The sequence below is a fragment of the Heterodontus francisci genome, chromosome 3 (assembly GCF_036365525.1).
Source record: "Heterodontus francisci isolate sHetFra1 chromosome 3, sHetFra1.hap1, whole genome shotgun sequence".
In the NCBI taxonomy this organism is placed as follows: Eukaryota; Metazoa; Chordata; class Chondrichthyes; order Heterodontiformes; family Heterodontidae; genus Heterodontus; species Heterodontus francisci.
This window is the reverse complement of record NC_090373.1, coordinates 161,649,654-161,670,380: the sequence shown is the minus strand read 5'-3', so window position 1 is coordinate 161,670,380 and position 20,727 is coordinate 161,649,654. Positions and strand designations below refer to the sequence as shown.

Here is a 20,727-nt window from a genome sequence, read left to right as displayed (position 1 = left end):
TTCTTGTCCTATCCATGCAAGCACCTTACAGCAGCTTCCTCATTGGTGTAGTGGTTTACAGTAGATCACAGTTGACGGTCAGCCAGATGTCTGATGAAGCAGCTACTGAGAGATGGGTGGTAAAGTAAATGATGTGTTTTCTCGTCCTCAGGGACAAGGCCGGAGGTGCAGCAGCAGGCAATGTTGGAGGGTGCGCCAACCTCAGAGGAAGTGGTGCAGTGGTTAGCACTGCAGCCTCACAGCTCCAGCGACCCGGGTTCGATTCTGGGTACTGCCTGTGCGGAGTTTGCAAGTTCTCCCTGTGACCGCGTGAGTTTTCGCCGGGTGCTCCGGTTTCCTCCCACAGCCAAAGACTTGCAGGTTGATAGGTAAATTGGCCATTATAAATTGCCCCTAGTGTAGGTAGGTGGTAGGGGGAAGGTGGGGATGTGGTAGGAATATGGGATTACTGTAGGATTAGTATAAATGGGTGGTTGATGGTCGGCACAGACTCAGTGGGCCGAAGGGCCTGTTTCAGTGCTGTATCTCTTAAAAAAAAAACTCTGAGGGTCCACCATCACAGAGGTCAAGCCCACTCTCCACCAGCGCAGATACAAGCGCCTCGGTGGGGTCCGAGGCACAGTTAGAACGGGAGGCACAAGGTGAGCATCACGTCACATGTGAGCAGGAGCAGGTGATGGAGGCAGCGGCAGCTGTGGGCAATGCCCATTGGAGGACGCAGGACAGCTCCAGCCATGCTCACCTGGCCAGAGACGCTGGCCAGAGCCTTGGGGGTTATATACAAAGTGGGTGATTTGTGGAGCAATGAAGGGAAAGGTGTGGCCATTTGCCAGAGTTGGGCAGAGAATGGAGGAGTCCATGCATGACATGAGGACCACAATGTCTCAGGCATATGAACACACAAACTCCTCCATTGGAAGATTGGCCAACCTCATATGCAGCAGTCCACCAAATGGATGCAGGAGCAGCAGACTGGCATGAAGTGAATGTATAATACATTCTGCAGCTTTGATCACACTGTTGCAGTGATGGCACAAAGGCAGCCAGGGGCTCTCCCACTCCTGGTCAGTGTGGATGTGCAGGTGGGCCATGAAAGGGCTGAGGGAGACAGGGATGATGTAGATGGTGCTCCTGAAGGGGCCCCATCTTCTGAAGTAATCCCCTCCACCCCTCTGACATAGACATACGCTATGCCTCAAGCCCCCTAGGCTGAGACTGCCCAGCACAGATGCAGCAGGCACCATGATCATGAGGATAGGTGCCAAGGGCATCTCATCCACTGAGCCGCACACTTGAGCAGCCGGCCTCCATATCTGCTTCAGTCACAGGGAGAGTAACCCGCAGAAGCTTTTGTAAGAGGACACAGAAACAACAGTAGAATCACTTTGGGGTTCACTTGTTTGCAGATTGTAATGCTTCTATCAATTGCATGTATATTTTTGGAATGAAACAGATAGTTTTTGGACCCTTACATTGTCATTATTATTGGGACAACATCAACAGCAATATAAGATGCTGTCTGCGTGAGAAAACTGTGCGTGGTTGGGGCCATCGTGTGGCCATTAGAGACGTACTGCTTGATAACTACTGGACACCAGGCGACGTCTATGTGGCTTTTGACTATTGATAGTGGACAAAAATGGTGAGAGAGATATTTGCAGGGGAAGAGTCCACTCCTGGATCTGCTGGCCTCAGGAGAAGCATCCCTGGATCAGGACATCACTGGTTTCCATGCCATCCTGGTCATTGTGTTGCCCCCTCACAGCGAGCTGCGGATGGCCTTAGAACGCATCAACCTCCGACGACGACAATGAAGCGGAGTGCTCCTCCACATGGTCCTCCTCCAGTTCCGCCCCTCTCTGGAGGGCTATGTTGTGCAGAGCACAGCAGACTACCATGATCCGTGATGCGTGACACCCTTGTAGGGGTGCACTGGACAGCTGGTTGCACACAGGTGCCAGCAACTATCTCTTCAAACTATATCCCTTGTCAGTTTGGTGGACTGAACAGCTGCGGCACCTGGCACTGCCTGAGGATGAACGAGTCATGACAGCTGCCAGGAAACCTAGCACACACCTAAAGGAACCATTTACGATGCATGTTTAGTGAGTGAAACCCCTTCCTGTTGATGAACAATCCTGACGGTGCCACCAGGGCTTTGATGGCCACATGGGTGCAGCTGATCACGCCCTGCACCTGAGGAAATCCTGCCAAGACAGCAAACACCACGACCCTCTGTGCATGACTAGCCACATCTGTGGTGAATATGATGAAGTCCGATGCCCTCTCCTACAAGGTATCCATCATCTGCGGCCAGCTATGATATCCCACACAAATCCCCTGCTGACGCCGGAAATGAACCAGATGCTAAAAAATTCAAGGTGACTGTTACCTTGATGGCTACTGACAGTGGGTGTTCACCCATCTCTTGTGGCATAAGGCCCTCCTCCAGGAGGGTGCACAGATCAGCCACCATCTGCCCCAAAAGGCGCAGCTGTCAGCAGCATTGCTGCTCAGACACGATAAGGAAGCTGATCGTTTGTTGCTAGACCCAATGCTGTGGCTATTGCCTCTTGCCCCTCCTGCCCGTCGACCAGCACCTCTGCATCCCTGTGCACCAGGGGACTGTCTTTGCTGCTGGAGCCTCTTCCCCTCCCCACTGCTCCAGCCCACCTCTAAGTAGGTGGCCCCCATTTCTAGAGACAGCCTCAATTACCGAGACCTCAGCTGCCAAATTTCCTTTGCACCTTACAGTGATCCAGAACAAGCCGTACTTCAAAACTCTCCCTCTTATTCAACACGCCCAATCCGAAAGCTCTACATCCACTATTGCAAGTCAGTGGCTATGAGTGAGCTCCTCTTTCCTGATTCCCCTTTATACACAAAGGACCTAATGCCTGTCACTTTAGACAAGGGTTTCCCACTGTGCTGCCACCTCATCTGCTTGGACGAGGTGCTGACACAGCATGGAGCCCATGCGCCTCTGACAAAATTGCAACGCTGTGTCAAACAACCTCCCAAGTGCCTGCTTAATCGCCCTAATTGCCTTCCCTGCACTACTGGGCGGGTGGCCATCATCCCTGAGAAGCTGCCTCCAGAAAAATTGAGCAGAGGCAGCAACACGTGGGGCAACCGGGCACAACATCCTCTTGTGCAAAATTGCCGGCACGCCCGCCTCCGAACCCACCTCTAACTCTGAGGCAAAATTCAGCCCTTGGCCTCCTCTTCAAGGGACTCAGCCTCTCTCCTCTGGCACAGGGGATCAGGCTCTGCAACAGTCATCCTTTTCATTCATTCACAGGATGTGGGAGTCGCTAGCAAGGTCAGCATTTATTGACCATCCTAATTGCCCTTGAGAAGAGAGTGCTGAACCACCTTCTTGAACCGCTACAGTCTATGTGGTGAAGGTATACCCACAGTGCTGTTAGGAAGGGAGTTCCAGGATTTTGACTCAAACAATGAAGGAATGGTGATATATTTCCAACTCAGAATGGTGTGTGACATGGAGGGGAACTTGCAGGTGGTGGTGTTCCCATGGGTACTTGTCCTTCTAGGTGGTAGAGGTTGTGGGTTTGAAGGTGCTGTCGAAGGAGCCTTGGTGAGTTGCTGCAGTGCATCCTGTTTATGGTACACAATGCTGCCACTGTGCAGCGCTGGTGGAGGGAGTGAATGTGTAAGATAGTGGATGGGATTCGAATCAAGCCACTGCTTAGTCCTGAATGGTGTCGAGCTTCTTCAGTGTTGTTGGAGCTTCACCTATCCATGCAAGTGGACAGTATTCCATCACACTCCTGACTTGTGAATCTTGTCGACATTGGACAGGCTTTGGGGAGTCAGGAGATGAATCAGTCACTGTAGAATACCCAGCCTCTGACCTGTTCTTACTGCTCCCTTCCCCTGAAGGTAGATCCCTCAGTGTAAATGGTACTCCTCCCAAAAATACTCACATTAGCCTGACCACAGAAAATTTAAGCTACATAGGCTTGACATGCCGACTCCTCACCAAAGGAGGAGAGTGCTGTGTGGGATGTACTGTATCTACAGCGGTAATCTGTACTGCTGGCATTTCAGCAGGACCGTTCCAATCGCTGCTACTCTTCATTGGGGAATTTCACATCTTCGTTGCTTTTCACATTTCTTTTTTTATTGCAGTGACTGCACCTTTATTTCTAGGAAATAAAAAGCAAATACTCACTGAAATGTGACAAAGTCATACCTTTTTCTGGTAGAAAGCCGTTGCTTCCGACTTCCGAGGGAGCGGGAGATTCCGAGAGGTAAGGTGAGCTGTTGGCTTTCTGATTCTCTGGCTGGACTACAATGACTTGTGCCGACTAAGTTGTCTTGACTTTTATTACTTGACATTCCATCCTTAAAAGTTGATTAAACGAGAATCAGCATCAATGTCAAACACATGATAGCTTAAGAGTAACTTAAATATACTTATTTCCCTGAATTAAAAACAGAAAATGCTGGAAATACACATCAAGTCTGGCAGCAACCCTGGAGAGAGAAACAGAGTTAATGGGCAGAATTTTCCCAGCCCAGGAATGGTGGGAGTGGGGAGGTTGTGGTTCTGAACCCGAGACACCACACTTGTAGTGTCTCCCACCCGCCCTCCTCCTCTAACCAAAAAAAAGGACTCGGTGGGGTGTTTATAAGGTAAGGCTTTTTCGATTTCTCTGGTTTTATTGTGATTGGTAAAAACTTTTCGTTCCTTTTTCATTTAACTAAGTTTAAACTTAAGATTAAAAATGGCAGGAGATCTCAGACCCGTATCATGCTCCTCTTGCTCAATGTGGGAGCTCAGGGACATGGCTGATGACCCTGACTCCTTCACGTGCAGGAAGTGTGTCCAGCTGCAGCTCTTGTTAGACCGCATGACGGCTCTCGAGCTGCGGATGGACTCACTTTGGAGCATGCGCGATGCTGAGGAGGTCGTGGATAGCACGTTTAGTGAATTGGTCACACCGCAGATTAGGATTGCTGAGGGAGAAAGGGAATGGGTGACCAAAAGGCAGAGAAAGAGCAGGAAGGCAGCGCAGGAGTCCCCTGCGGTCATCTCCCTCCAAAACAAGTATACCGTTTTGGATACTGTTGAGGGAGATGGCTCACCAGGGGAAGGCAGCAGTAGCCAGGTCCATGGCACCGTGGCTGGCTCTGCTGCTCAGAAGGGCGGGAAAAAGAGTGGAAGGGCTATAGTCGTAGGGGATTCGATTGTAAGGGGAGTAGATAGGCGGTTCTGTGGTCGAAAACGAGGCTCCCGAATGGTATGTTGCCTCCCAGGTGCACGGGTCAGGGACGTCTCAGATCGGCTGCAGAACATTCTAAAGGGGGAGGGTGAACAGCCAGTTGTCATTGTGCACATAGGCACTAATGATATAGGTAAAAAACGGGATGAGGTCCTACATGCAGAGTTTAGGGAGTTAGGAGCCAAGTTAAAAAGTAGGACCTCAAAGGTAGTAATCTCAGGATTACTACCAGTGCCACGTGATAGTCAGAGTAAAAATGAAAGAATAGTCAGGATGAATGCGTGGCTTGAGAGATGGTGCAGGAAGGAGGGGTTCAGATTTTTGGGACATTGGGACCGGTTCTGGGGGAGGTGGGAGTATTACAAATTGGACGGTCTACACCTGGGCCGGACTGGAACCAATGTCCTTGGAGGTGCTTTTGCTAACGCTGTTGGGGAGGGTTTAAACTAATGTGGCAGGGGGATGGGAACCAATTGAGGTCAGTTGACAGTAAGGAGGTAGTAACAAAAGCCTGTAAGGAACGAGATAATGAAGTCAGTGTGACTAAGGGGAAGAGCAGGCAGGGAGCAGATGATGAATATAAAGGGACTGGTGGTCTGAGGTGCATTTGTTTTAATGCAAGAAGTGTAGTAGGTAAGGCAGATGAACTTAGGGCTTGGATTAGTACCTGGGAGTATGATGTTATTGCTATTACTGAGACTTGGTTGAGGGAAGGGCATGATTGGCAACTAAATATCCCAGGATATCGATGCTTCAGGCGGGATAGAGAGGGAGGTAAAAGGGGTGGAGGAGTTGCATTACTGGTCAAAGAGGATATCACAGCTGTGCTGAAGGAGGGCACTATGGAGGACTCGAGCAGTGAGGCAATATGGACAGAACTCAGAAATAGGAAGGGTGCGGTAACAATGTTGGGGCTGTACTACAGGCCTCCCAACAGTGAGCGTGAGATAGAGGTACAAATATGTAAACAGATTATGGAAAGATGTAGGAGCAACAGGGTGGTGGTGATAGGAGATTTTAATTTTCCCAACATTGACTGGGATTCGCTTAGTGTTAGAGGTCCAGATGGAGCAGAATTTGTAAGGAGCATCCAGGAGGGTTTTCTAGAGCAGTATGTAAATAGTCCAACTCGGGAAGGGGCCATACTGGACCTGGTGTTGGGGAATGAGCCCGGCCAGGTTGTTGAAGTTTCAGTCGGGGACTACTTTGGGAATAGTGATCACAATTCCGTAAGCTTTAAAATACTCATGGACAAAGACGAGAGTGGTCCAAAAGGGAGAGTGCTAAATTGGGGGAAGGCCAACTACACCAAAATTCGGCAGGAGCTGGGAAATGTAGATTGGGAGCAGCTGTTTGAAGGTAAATCCACATGTGATATGTGGGAGGCTTTTAAAGAGAGGTTGATTAGCGTGCAGGAGAGACATGTTCCTGTGAAAATGAGGGATAGAAATGGCAAGATTAGGGAACCATGGATGACAGGTGAAATTGTGAGACTAGCTAAGAGGAAAAAGGAAGCATACATAAGGTCTAGGCGGCTGATGAAAGACGAAGCTTTGAAAGAATATCGGGAATGTAGGACCAATCTGAAACGAGGAATTAAGAGGGCTAAAAGGGGTCATGAAATATCTTTAGCAAACAGGGTTAAGGAAAATCCCAAAGCCTTTTATTCATATATAAGGAGAAAGAGGGTAACTAGAGAAAGGATTGGCCCACTAAAGGACAAAGGAGGAATGTTATGCTTGGACTCAGAGAAAATGGGTGAGATTCTAAACGAGTACTTTGCATCGGTATTCACCGAGGAGAGGGACATGACGGATGTTGAGGTTAGGAACAGATGTTTGATTACTCTAGGTCAAGTCGGCATAAGGAGGGAGGAAGTGTTGGGTATTCTAAAGGGCATTAAGGTGGACAAGTCCCCAGGTCCGGATGGGATCTATCCCAGGTTACTGAGGGAAGCGAGAGAGGAAATAGCTGGGGCCTTAACAGATATCTTTGCAGCATCCTTAAACACGGGTGAGGTCCCGGAGGACTGGAGAATTGCTAATGTTGTCCCCTTGTTTAAGAAGGGTAGCAGGGATAATCCAGGTAATTATAGACCGGTGAGCCTGACGTCAGTGGTAGGGAAGCTGCTGGAGAAGATACTGAGGGATCGGATCTATTCCCATTTGGAAGAAAATGGGCTCATCAGTGATAGGCAACATGGTTTTGTGCAGGGAAGGTCATGTCTTACCAACTTAATAGAATTCTTTGAGGAAGTGACAATGTTGATTGATGAGGGAAGGGCTGTCGATGTCATATACATGGACTTCAGTAAGGCGTTTGATAAGGTTCCCCATGGCAGGCTGATGGAGAAAGTGAAGGCGCTTGGGGTCCAAGGTGTACTAGCTAGATGGATAAAGAACTGGCTGGGCAACAGGAGACAGAGAGTAGCAGTAGAAGGGAGTTTCTCAAAATGGAGACGTGTGACCAGTGGTGTTCCACAGGGATCCGTGCTGGGACCACTGTTGTTTGTGATATACATAAATGATTTGGAGGAAAGTATAGGTGGACTGATTAGCAAGTTTGCAGACGACACTAAGATTGGTGGAGTAGCAGATAGTGAAGGGGACTGTCAGAGAATACAGCAGAATATAGATAGATTGGAGAGTTGGGCAGAGAAATGGCAGATGGAGTTCAATCAGGGCAAATGCGAGGTGATGCATTTTGGAAGATCCAATTCAAGAGTGAACTATACAGTAAATGGAAAAGTCCTGGGGAAAATTGATGTCCAGAGAGATTTGGGTGTTCAGGTCCACTGTTCCCTGAAGGTGGCAACGCAGGTAAATAGAGTGGTCAAGAAGGCATACGGCATGCTTTCCTTCATCGGACGGGGCATTGAGTACAAGAGTTGGCAGGTCATGTTACAGTTGTATAGGACTTTGGTTCGGCCACATTTGGAATACTGCGTACAGTTCTGGTCGCCACATTATCAAAAGGATGTGGATGCTTTGGAGAGGGTGCAGAGGAGGTTCACCAGGATGTTGCCTGGTATGGAGGGCGCTAGCTATGAAGAGAGGTTGAGTAGATTAGGATTATTTTCATTAGAAAGACGGAGGTTGAGGGGGGACCTGATTGAGGTGTACAAAATCATGAGAGGTATAGACAGGGTGGACAGCAAGAGGCTTTTTCCCAGAGTGGGGGTTTCAATTACTAGAGGACACGAGTTCAAAGTGAAAGGGGAAATGTTTAGGGGGGATATGCGTGGAAAGTTCTTTACGCAGAGGGTGGTGGGCACCTGGAACGCGTTGCCAGCGGAGGTGGTAGGCGCGGGCACGATAGCGTCTTTTAAGATGTATCTAGACAGATACATGAATGGGCAGGAAGAAAAGAGATACAGAACCTTAGAAAATAGGCGACATGTTTAGAGAGAGGATCTGGATCGGCGCAGGCTTGGAGGGCCAAAGGGCCTGTTCCTGTGCTGTAATTATCTTTGTTCTTTGTTCTTTGTTCTTTGTGGGGGGGTTGGGGGAGGTGGGCAGGAATATAGCAGGGAGCTGCGTGTGATGATTCCTCAAAGTTTCCCTGAGGCGGGCAGGAATGCGGGTTGGCAGCCCACTGCAAGGTGGTGGGCAGCCAATCTGCTTAAGGCCCCAGTTTGGGGCCTTTTAGAGAGCTGGTGGAGCGGCCTCCCACCGCGTGTGGAGGCCACCAGCTTAATGGAGGCGGCAGTGCAGGGGCTATTGGAGCCAGAGGCTCCATCCCCCAAAGAGGGAGCCGCCAGCAACAAAGCCAACACCCACTGCCCAAACGCTGCTGTCAGATGGGTTTCCCCTTCGATCGAAGGGGCCCGCCTGCTAGGTTCACTAAACAATTTAATTATTTTAATCCCTCCGAGGGCACCTCCATTTTGAGGTGCTCTCACAGTCTTCTACCTGCCTCAGCAGTGCCCAGCTCTCTTGGTGGGGCTGCCAATGTTCTCGAGCTACCAGCCCTCTGATTGGGCCGGCAGCATCAGGAGCTTGCCCACCGTCCTTAATTAGAGGTCAATTAGGAGGCCGCCTCTGGGAAATTATCTCCCTTGTTCTGGCTCTTGGCAAGTGTGGGCTTGAGACCCCTATTTGGTCTCGACATTGGGATTCCAAAGCATGCTGGAAAATCCTGCCCATTGTTTCAGGTTGAAATTCTGATGCAAGGTCATCAACCTGAAACACTGTTTCTCTCTTCACAGATACTGCCAGACCTGCTGAGTATTTCCAGAACTTTGTTTTAATTTCAGATTTCCAGCATCCACAGTAATTTTGCTTTTCTTTAATATCCTGGACTGAGTATGAGGGGGAGATGAAGTTGCCAGCTCTCTAGCCTCGACCTGTAAGTAAACACCTTGCTTGGAAGTTTATATGGATGGCTGTAGATGTCCATTTGGACTTACTACCCCCAATTAAATATTGAAGGGAGGAACAACGAGATGTCTGCTGACAGAGATATACCAGGAACTGAGTGAGGTTCAACTGATTCAGGTAAAGGAGATACGCCAAGGGGTTTACAGCGCTTTGCCTTAAATGCACCAGTGGGGAACCACATATACAGCAGGCACAAAACATGGGGACTACTCAGTGGAAATGAACAGTGTCATGCAGGCCCCCACCTGCCAAGCATGAGGCATATTAATTTTGCCACATGGACATTAAATTTCAAACTGTTGTTGAAGTGAAGAAAGGACTTGCTTTACAAATTGCCAGATCTTGGCTGGAAAGATATTTGCATATTAACAGACAGTGCTTGGAAAGGACTATTCCCTGACACATTCAACACACAATGGACTTTTGATCACCAGACGTTGAAGGTGGGGGAGCTCACATTCCAGGTTGACAGGTAAGATGGCCGAATACACAAACAGACATGATCAAACCAGCTAGTCACATGACTAACATGTTGGGCATTCTGAGTTTTTGAATTTGTACAAACAGTTTGGGCAGAAAAGCAGAATGTTCCTGGACTGAGAAGATCTCTCCTGGCTGGCTTGCCACAGCCTCTCCTGTCTGCCTTTCTCACAAGCCTCTAAATCCACTGAAGACACATGAACCCCAAGAGAGAAAAGTCTCCTACAGTGAACAAGGTTTAAGAATAATACTGGGCCCCAACGAAAAGCGAGAGCTACCTACAATCAAGGAATCTACGGTGAGCTCAAAAAACCGTAACAAAAACTCTTCAGATATTGCTTCAAACCTTTCCACTTTATTTCTTCTGCTCTTTTCTGTCTCTATTTGCATGTTTGTAGTGCGTATGTATGCTAGCGTAGGTACATCTTGTATCTGTAGGCATCAACTGAATTGGAGTTTAAGTTTAATAAATTTCAACTTTCCTTCTTTAAACCTAAAAAAGTCTGTTTGTGCTGGTTTCTTTGCCTTATAATTGGAAAGCGGGTAACAAGGATTCACCAAGGGGGAGCTAAAAACACGGTGGTCGGAATTTCACGTTTGGCGGACGGGAAGCGGCCACCAACTGAAAAGTCGGTGGCGAACCTGCTTCTGCCTCGCCTGGGGATACAACTGCATTTTATGGGTCCCCAGGCTTTAATTGTTCCGAGGGGGACTTCCATCCACTTGAGGGAGGAAGTCCCGCCTCATTGAGCTGCCGGCCAATCAGCAGGCCGGCAGCCCTTAGTCCCAGCAGTGCCACCGGGAGCGGTGGACACTGCTGGGACTGCAGCCCAACCGACCGCAGAGGAAGGCATGAAGCCGGGAGCCAAGGTAAATTTTGGTTGCCTCGCCGGGGGGTAATCGGTCGGGCCCAGGCCCCGGCGAGGCAAGGGTGGTCGTTTGGGGTAAGGGGGGTGTGTTGGGTCTTGGGGATGGTTGGGGTAACGGGGGCGGACCTGCATCAGGCACCCTGTGCCCAATAAGCAGGGCCCTCACACCAAGACGATTTGGAAGCCGCCTGCTTTTCCCAGGCGGCTTTTCCCAGCTTCAGGACGCCCGCTTGCCACGCGTAAAATCCGCATGGAGGCGGCTGAAGGCCCTTAAATGGCCGTTAGGTGGCCACTTAAGGGTCTTGACTGGCCTGGGGCGGGCAGGCGGGCCGTTTTTCGCCCCCCCCAACCACCCGCCCTACATAAAGGGGAGCGGAGGCCCGAGTGGGTCAGGAAAACCTCCCAAAGCCTCCTGTTCCATATTACGCCACCCCTCCCGCCACCATCTGGCTCGTTGGGTTGGCGTAAAATTCTGGCTGCTGTGTTTAAAATTAAACCCTGTTACAGTAAGACCAGTGAAGGCGGAGAGAGACCCCTAGACACCTTTCTCACCTGGTCATAGCTGCGTGTAGTACAGAAATTAATTGAATGAGCTGAGGAAATCCTTGCCTGCCATGTGTATTTTAAACTCTTGGCAACCTGAAACCAGTGGGACAAGAGTTCTTTACCAATAATGGGTAAGTCCTGCAGTTCTTAATGCAAAATGGCTAGAGTGAGAGAACAGAAAATAAGGAGAATTGTTCCAATAATTAAGGGAAAGACAGATCTATAAAAAGAGCTTCTCATACCTTTGAATCCATGGAATGAACGGCTTTCTCCTTGGGACAGGACAGAGACTGTTGCACTGCTGCAATCAGAGAATTTTTCTGCACCATTTGACAAGCCAAGGCTATCTGCATGTTATCCACTCCATGCTTAGCGATCAGCTACAAGGAATGGAAGAGGAAGGTTATGGCACCCACAAATCTGAAATGCCTGTAAATAATTTTATTTCTTTTAATTTAAAAGGGAAACTTATTTTTGAAAGTTGTAAAATGGTGAGATGAGTTGGGTCAGTCCGTTGAGTGCTGCGCTAAGGAAATTAATGAACTGTCTGCTCTCTTCCTCTCCTGAAGTTACTGACTCCCTCACAACTGTACAGTTCCATGAAGACATCGTTACCCAGTGCCTTGCTGAAATAGCCATTCCTCATGTGAGCCTCGACAGTGAGTGTGCCTGCAGGCTATCAAACTGTGCAGGGGATTAGGATCGAACCGATCCTGTCATCAACAGATATCCTGCACAGGTGGGGGAAGGAGCAGTGTTACCTTGCGGTAGGGAAACAGGTGTCTGTGGCTCAGGAGAGGGCCAGAAAATTTCTTTAGCAGCTGTCAAGGGGTTTGTGGATGTTTCCCTTTGTCTGCCTCTAAATAAGCCATATCACAAAAAAGGAAAGGGTGGGAAGGGTAGTGGGGAGAAGATACCACGATACTGTGCACAGCCTCCATCTCTATGTAAAGGACCCAATAGGATTTTGCAAAATGCACAGAAGCAGCAAAGTCACCTTTTATTCATTCAAAAGGCCAAAAAAAAAACTTTCTTGACAATACCAGCCTGACCATTAACACAGACACACCTGAAAGTCTCTGGAATTAGTAGCGCCAAGTGCTTCTGGGAGCAGTTTGCCCCTGAGCATGGCACCTCGCAATTATTTAAGCTTTAGTTTAGACATTGAGTGCATCACACGGCCTTACTCGACAGCCAAACAAGTACACTTTTCCAGCATGGGTCAATGGATGGAGATCGGGAGTGGCAACCCTAGCTTCTTATTTCACTCATTTCAGTGGTACAAAGACCATATGTAGAACCCAATCAGCACCATCACCACAGCTGAGGTCAGGGATTATTTCTCCACTGGGTCCTGGCCAAATGCTGACTGCCATAGGCACTAATTCAGCACACAGCAAAGATTGAAGTAGTAGTGCCAATTGTTATTGCAAACATAAGCTCAATTTCTGCATCGATTCCACTTTGGAGTTACAGTCTCCACAGAATGTTATTTTTTACTGATTTAAAACATGCCACAGCCTGTTTGTTGCATTATTGATTTCAACGGCATTATCCCTCTGCCAAATTCCACTTAAATACTCCAGTTGTTACCCTTCCACAGACCTGGAACAAAAATAACAGGAGTGTGATAAATGCCACACAGATTAACATTGAGGAGCATTGCCAGTATTTATTGCTTAGGCTGAAATAGAACACAGATTACACAGACCCTCAAAGCTCCTGGCACCAGTGAACAGACCCACTGATTCTGCAGCGACTACTTGGATAGAAATGCGCAGCAGTTTATGCGAGACTTCCATTGTAACCAGGGAGACAGTTATGGTGGGGTGAGGAGTGGGCAGAGGGGGGACAATCCACCAGAAGGCGAGTGGCTCTTAAAATGACCGCAGTCCTGATTTTATTTTTCACTTTCGTGCTCATCAAAGTGAGTGGATTGTTAGTCCTGGGGAACGGAATAGTATTTATTAACTATTCATCTAAACTCTAATTTATAAAGGGACAATTTTAAATCCCAGCAGGAATGGATAGCAATCCCATCCGGTTCACTTTGCCAGAAGTTTGGCCCATTTTAACTGCCGGGGCTTCATTTTAACACCACAGTTTGAGGCACAAAGCTGCAGCTAGCTGGTGGGGGCAGGCAGGACTAAGTGGTGATGTTGGGATGGAGATTCAAAGACAACCAGTTGACACCAAGAGAAGTCTGCCAGCAGAAAGGTAATATGTGGTGGACGGTGACAGGTTTTGGCACCGGGGTGTGGGGCAGGGGTGGCAGATGCATCAAAATGGGAAATTGCAGGAATGAAGTAGGAAATGGAACCACTTCATTTTAACTGTACCCACATTCCTTTCCTGCATCTTGGACTGGGTGAACGTTTCCCCAGTACGCTTTAACTATGGAAGGGCTTCAGGTGGTAGGACAGCAAGAGACTTTGAAACCTACGACATAAAGATAATGAATACAGCGAATAAATCGAGATAATTCAAAATACAGTAACTTTTTAGTAATTCCTATTAAGTTAAATATATAAATAGAGATGGCAGGATCAGAGTCTAGAGTGATGTGTGCAGCATGCAAGATTCAAACCTGTGTGGATTCACATACGTGCCATTGTGAATATATGTATATGATATCTGAATAGGTATAAGCTATAAGAGATGATCAAAAATGAAGGCTCATGGAATTGGAGGTAACCTATTTTGCGTGGCTCGGTAATAGTTTGGGAAGCCGAGAGTAGGAATATAGGAAGGGTTCCCTGATTTTCAGGATGTGACAAGCAATGTTCCCCAGATGTACTGGGGCCTCAGCGTTTCACGATATACATTCATGACTTGAATAAAGGTGTAAATTGAAGTTTGCAGATGATGCCCATATCCGAAGAATGAATAAAGAATTAAAAAGAACATAGAACATAGAACAGTACAGCACAGTACAAGCCCTTCGGCCCACGATGTTGTGCCGAACCTTTAACCTACTCTAAGATCAAACTAACTACCTACCCTTCATTCTACTATCATCCATGTACCTATCCAAGAGTCGCTTAAATGTCCCTAATGTATCTGCTTCTATCACCACCGCTGGCAGCGCATTCCACACACCCACCACTCTCTGTGTAAAGAACCTACCTCTGACATCTCCCCGAAACCTTCCTCCAATCACCTTAAAATTATGCCCCCTGGTGATAGCCCTTTCCACCATGGGAGAAAGTCTCTGGCTATCCACTCATCTCCTCTGCACCCTCTCTAAAGCTTCCACATCCTTCCTATAATGAGGCGACCAGAACTGAACACAATATTCCAAGTGTGGTCGAACCAGGGCCTTATAGAGCTGCAGCATAACCTCACAGCTCTTAAACTCAATCCCCCTGTTTATGAAAGCCAACACACCATACGCCTTCTTAACAACCCTATCAACTTGGGTGGCAACTTTGAGCGATCTATGGACATGGACCCCAAGATCCCTCTGTTCCTCCACACTACCAAGAATCCTGTCTTTAAGCCTGTATTCTGCATTCAAATTCGACCTTCTAAAATGAATCACTTCACACTTTTCCAGGTTGAACTCCATCTGCCACTTCTCAGCCCAGCTCTGCATCCTGTCAATGTCCTGTTGCAACCTACAACAGCCTTCCACACTATCCACAACTCCAGCAACCTTCGTGTCATCGGCAAACTTGCTAACCCAGCCTTCCACTTCCTCATCCAAGTCATTTATAAAAATCACAAAGAGTAGAGGTCCCAGAACAGATCTTTGTGGAACACCACTGGTCACCGAGCTCCATGCTGAATACTTTCCATCTACTACCACCCTCTGTCTTCTATGGGCCAGCCAATTTTGTATCCAGACAGCCAACTTCCCCTGTATCCCATGCCTGCTCACTTTCTGAATGAGCCTACCATGGGGAACCTTATCAAACGCCTTGCTAAAATCCATATACACCACATCCACTGCTCTTCCTTCATCAATGTGTTTTGTCACATCTTCAAAGAATTCAATAAGGCTTGTGGCGCATGGCCTGCCCCTCACAAAGCCATGCTGACTGTCTCTAATCAAACCATGCTTTTCCAAATAATCATAAATCCTGTCTCTCAGAATCCTCTCCAATAATTTGCCCACCACCGACGTAAGACTGACTGGTCTATAATTTCCAGGGTTATCCCTATTCCCTTTCTTGAACAAGGGAACAACATTTGCCACCCTCCAATCATCCGGTACTACTCCAGTGGACAGTGAGGACGCAAAGATCATCGCCAAAGGCGCAGCAATCTCTTTCCTCACTTCCCGTAATATCCTTGGGTATATCCTGTCTGGCCCCGGGGACTTATCTGTCCTCATATCATTCAAAATTTCCAGCACATCCTCCCTCTTAACCTTAACTTGTTCGAGCATATTAGCCTGTTCCATGCTGTCCTCACAAACGACCAGGTCCCTCTCACTAGTGAATACTGAAGCAAAGTATTCATTTAGGACCTCCCCTACCTCCTCCAACTCCAGGCACGTTCCCTCCACTATCCCTGATCGGCCCTACCCTCACTCTGGCCATCCTCTTGTTCCTCACATGTGTAGAACGCCTTGGGATTTTCCTTAATCCTATCCGCCAAGACTTTTTCATGTCCCCTTCTAGCTCTCCTAAGTCCATTCTTCAGTTCCTTCCTGGCTACCTTGTAACCCTCTAGAGCCCTGTCTGATCCTTGCTTCCTCAACCTTAAGTAAGTTTCCTTCTTCCTCTTGACTAGCTGTTCCACATCTCTTGTCATCCAAGGTTCCTTCACCCTACCATCCCTTCCTTGCCTCATCGGGACAAACCTATCCAGCAGTCGCAGCAAGTGCTCCCTAAACAACCTCCACATTTCTGTCGTGCATTTCCGAGAACATCTGTTCCCAGTTTATGCTCCCCAGTTCCTGCCTAATAGCATTGTAATTCCCCCTCCCCCAATTAAATATTTTCCCATCCCGTCTGCTCCTGTCCCTCTCCATGACTATAGTAAAGGTCAGGGAGTTGTGATCACTATCACCGAAATGCTCTCCTACCGAGAGATCTGCCAGCTGGCCTGGTTCGTTGCCAAGCACCAAGTCCAACATAGTCTCCCCTCTAGTCGGCCTATCTACATATTGAGTCAGGAAACCTTCCTGGACACGCCTGACAAAAACTGCTCCATCCAAACTATTTGCACTAAGGAGGTTCCAATCAATATTAGGGAAGTTGAAGTCACCCATGACAACAACCCTGTTACTTCTGCACCTTTCCAAAATCTGCCTCCCAATCTGTTCCTCAGTGTCTCTGTTGCTATTGGGGGGTCTATAGAAAACTCCCAACAAAGTGACTGCTCCTTTCCTGTTTCTGACTTCCACCCATAATGACTCAGTAGACAAACCCTCCTCGATGACCTCCCTTTTTGCAGCTGTGATACTATCCCTGATTAGCAATGCCACTCCCCCACCTCTTTTACCTCCCTCCCTATTCCTTTTGAAACATCTCAACCCCGGAACATCCAACATCCATTCCTGCCCCTGTGATATCCACGTCTCCGTAATGGCCACAACATCGTAGCTCCAAGTACTGATCCATGCTCTAAGTTCATCATCGTTATTTCTGACACTTCTTGCGTTAAAATAGACACACTTCAACCCATCATACTGGCTGCAACTTTGTCGTGTCAATTGTCTAACCTTCCTCACAGACTTTCTGCACTCGGTATCTGCCTGTTCAACAGCTACCCCATCCACTGATCTGTAGCTCCGGTTCCCATCCCCCTGCCAAACTAGTTTAAACCCTCGCAAAGAGCTCTTGCAAACCTCCCGCCCAGGATATTGGTGCCCCTCCAGTTCAGATGCAACCCGTCCTTCTTGTACAGGTCCCACCTTCCCCAGAAGGTATCCCAATGATCCACAGGAAAGAGATGTCCCAAAGCAAATTATTTTTTTTAAAGTGTAGTCACGTTGTTTTGCACCCAAACACAACAGCTTATTTGTACACAACATCCCAGAAATAGGAAAGGAGATAAGGACAAACTAATCTGTTCTGGTAGTGTTGGTTGACAGATGAATGTTGGTAAAGACACGTCGGGCTGAATTTTCAGGTCCTGGGCAGGCAGGGGACGAAAATACCAACACCGGCTGGTGTGCCGGTTTCTTGGCGAGCTTCACCAGGGCAGGGTTAGGACGGCCAGGAGATCCCGCCCACTCCATTATGAAGGCCAATTAACATTGTTAAAGAGCTCATTGACAGCTGGTTAAGGGGCATGTTTAGTTTAGTTTAGTTTAGAGATACAGCACTGAAACAGGCCCTTCAGCCCACCGAGTCCGTGCCGACCATCAACCACCCATCTGGGCATGTTGTAATCTTCACGGGGGTGCACAAGCTGCATGTGCTGTCTGAGGCTGACCAGCTGAATGGAGGTGGACACACAATGGGGAGCCAAGAAATTCGCTGGGCCCCATGAAAGGGTGAACGGCTCAGCCATTGGGAACAAGTGCAACCGGTTCAGTGTAAGTTACGGGAAGAGTGGGCAGTAAGTGTTCAGGCAGTGCAGAGGGTTGTCGCCTTGTTGGCATCATGGGGGCATAAGAGGAGGGGACAAGATTGCCAAACACAATTGGGGGGCCACGTGAGCACAAAGAAGGCAGCAGCTGGCCATAGGGGGACAACTCTAAGATGGTCATCGACATCTGTGACATCACTCCTGAAGACTTCACATCTCGCAGCACTGGTTGCCATGCCCTGCCAGTAGCCGTCAAAGTCACTGTGGCCTTGAATTCCTTGACTTCTGGCCTTGGCGGCAAACGGCTGCACACCACTACATGTCGCAAGTCACTGATGCCCTCTTTGCCAGAGCTGGAAAGTACATTCAATTTCAGACAGACGCAGCCTCGCAGGCACAGAAAGCAGTGGGTTTTGCCGCCATCGCTGGATTCCCCCAGTATCATCGATTGCACCCATGTCACCATCAAGGCACCCAATGACCATCTGGTAATTTGTGGCTCAGTAGGTAGCACTCTTGCTGCCAAGCCACAGGGTTCTGGGTTCAAGTCCCACTGCAGGGCTTGAGCACAAAAATCAAGGCTGACACTCCAGTGCTGTCTTTTTCAATCAGATGTTAAACCAAAGCCCCACCTGCTTGCTCAGGTGGATGTAAAAGATCCCACGGCACTATTTCGAAGATGAGAATCAGAGTTATCCCTGGTGTCCTGGCCAATATTTAACTCCTAATCAACCACAAAAACAGATTATCTGATCATTATCACATTGCTGTTCATGGGAGCTTGCTGTGCGCATACTGGCTGCTGCGTTTCCTGCATTACAACACTTCAAAAAGTATTTAATTGGCTATAAAGCACTTTGAGACGTCCGGTGGTTGTGACAGGCGCTATATAAATGCAACTCTTTCTTTCTTTATGTGCTCAGTAGGACCACATCGAGCAGGCCATTCAGCTTCTGAAGTTGTGGTTCCGATGCCCGGACCGGTCAGGTCTCGGTCATTGTGGTGGTCTGCTGCTCACTCCATAATATGGCTCTCCAGAGGGTTGTGGACATTGAGGATGGTGAGGCCCTGGAAGGACACAGCTCATCAGAGGAAAAGGAAGAGCAGGATGTGAAAGAGGAGCAGGAAGAGGATACGGAGGAGAAGGTGCAGAATATTGAAGTGCCCCGGCTGCACACGGAGGTGACCAAGCCTGGCGCGGGGCACGAGGGTCTTGTCAGAAAGTCAATGTCCTGGAACTCACTCTGAGTTTCCTGTGCTAACACTTCCATTGAAGACGCAGCCTGGGACATGTAAACTCTTACCGCCAATGAAGGATGCACATCTGCCCAGAGGTTTCACTGTCGCTATAGATGGAACCTTTCTTGCCCACCACTTCACATCTCTTTTCTTGACCCGCTATTAATAAAAGGAGGCTCACACGTCTGGCTTCATGTGTCAATATTTACTTGGTGCTCATTAAGGAAAACAGTGCACAGTTACAGGTGGAAGACACCCCAGCTACCTACTCAGTGCTCTGTGCAATGCGGTGGCCTCCATGCTCAGCCACGTCTATGTGGTGCTCCCCTTTGGCCTCGGATGAGGTGCAGGCAGCCTGCTCACTTGTCTCTGCACATGGCGGTCGTCCTTGTCATGGAGGTGCCCACCTCCAGGGGCTGCTGCACCTGAATCATTTTGTCATCTATGTTAGATGACTTGGAGACATAGACAACAAACAAAGAGATTTTGATAAGCTGAATGCATTCGAGATGTGGACACATTAGAGGATGTTCTGCATATCCTACATAGACAGAAAGACTAATGAGGAAGTGCTGGAAATGGCTGGAGAAAAGAAGAAATTAGTGAATAACATCAAAGAGAGAAAAATACAATACTTCAGTCACATCATTAGAGCAGAAGATAGACAGAGACAATTATTGGAAGGAAGGATCAACAGAAAACATAGGAGAGGGAAACAGCGAAGAAAATAGATGACGGATATAATGGACTGGATGTAGTTGACCTATGCAGAATGTGTAAGGACAGCAGAGGACAGACAGAGGTGGAGATCCATAACAGTCAACCTTCTGGGAAGATGACACCAACGAACAAAGGAACATCACTGGGCCCTGCTGCACAGATGTTCTCTCTGTCAGAGGGGTTAAAGAGGCTGAAGATGAGGATGGCATCACATGAGGGATGGCACCCTCATCCTCCTCGTTGACTGTCTCAGCTTTTAGCTCGCTCTCCAGCTGGCAAGAGGGGAGCACCAGCTCGGGTGCAACTGGCATCCCCTCCAGACATCCCTGCGCCATCAGCACCATTGACCAATCCATGCTACATAGGATGGCATGCATCCTGTGCATGTCAGTGCGCAGTTCCTGCATGCACTCCAAGTGCTACCACATATGACCCTCCGTGAGGTGCGACCCTCTCTTGATGGGGGAGCTCATGAGCTCAAAGCCCTGAGCAATGGTGACACACATGAGCTGGATGGACTCCTCCATTCTCTGCCCATGACCCCGCACTGCCTCAGGGAACTCTGTGTGGGAACATATCTGTTGCTGCTGGTCCAGGCACAGCCTCCTTTTTTGTGACACCCAAGGTGAGCAGGGCTGTTTCTGTCCTCCATCCTCCAAGAGAGACTGACCACAGCTCCCCCTGCCTCTGGTACCTCCTCCTGCACACTAGTGCCATACTCCTCACCTAGTGCCACCCTATCTAACTGCATGCGAGGACCCA

The 20,727-nt window shown here is 48.5% G+C and overlaps 1 protein-coding gene across 1 annotated transcript in view; it reads right to left on the bottom strand.

Annotated features, from left to right (window-relative positions):
* Positions 1-3,783: 3,783 nt before the first annotated feature.
* Positions 3,784-20,727, bottom strand: part of LOC137367152 (uncharacterized) — a 54,708-nt gene continuing 37,764 nt past the window's right edge. The window contains exons 9-11 of the mRNA XM_068028589.1: positions 11,766-11,903; positions 4,217-4,368; positions 3,784-3,823 (exon numbers count right to left, since the gene is read on the bottom strand). Of these exons, the coding sequence (XP_067884690.1) occupies positions 3,784-3,823; positions 4,217-4,368; positions 11,766-11,903 (330 nt within the window). The remainder of the gene's footprint in view (positions 3,824-4,216; positions 4,369-11,765; positions 11,904-20,727) is intronic.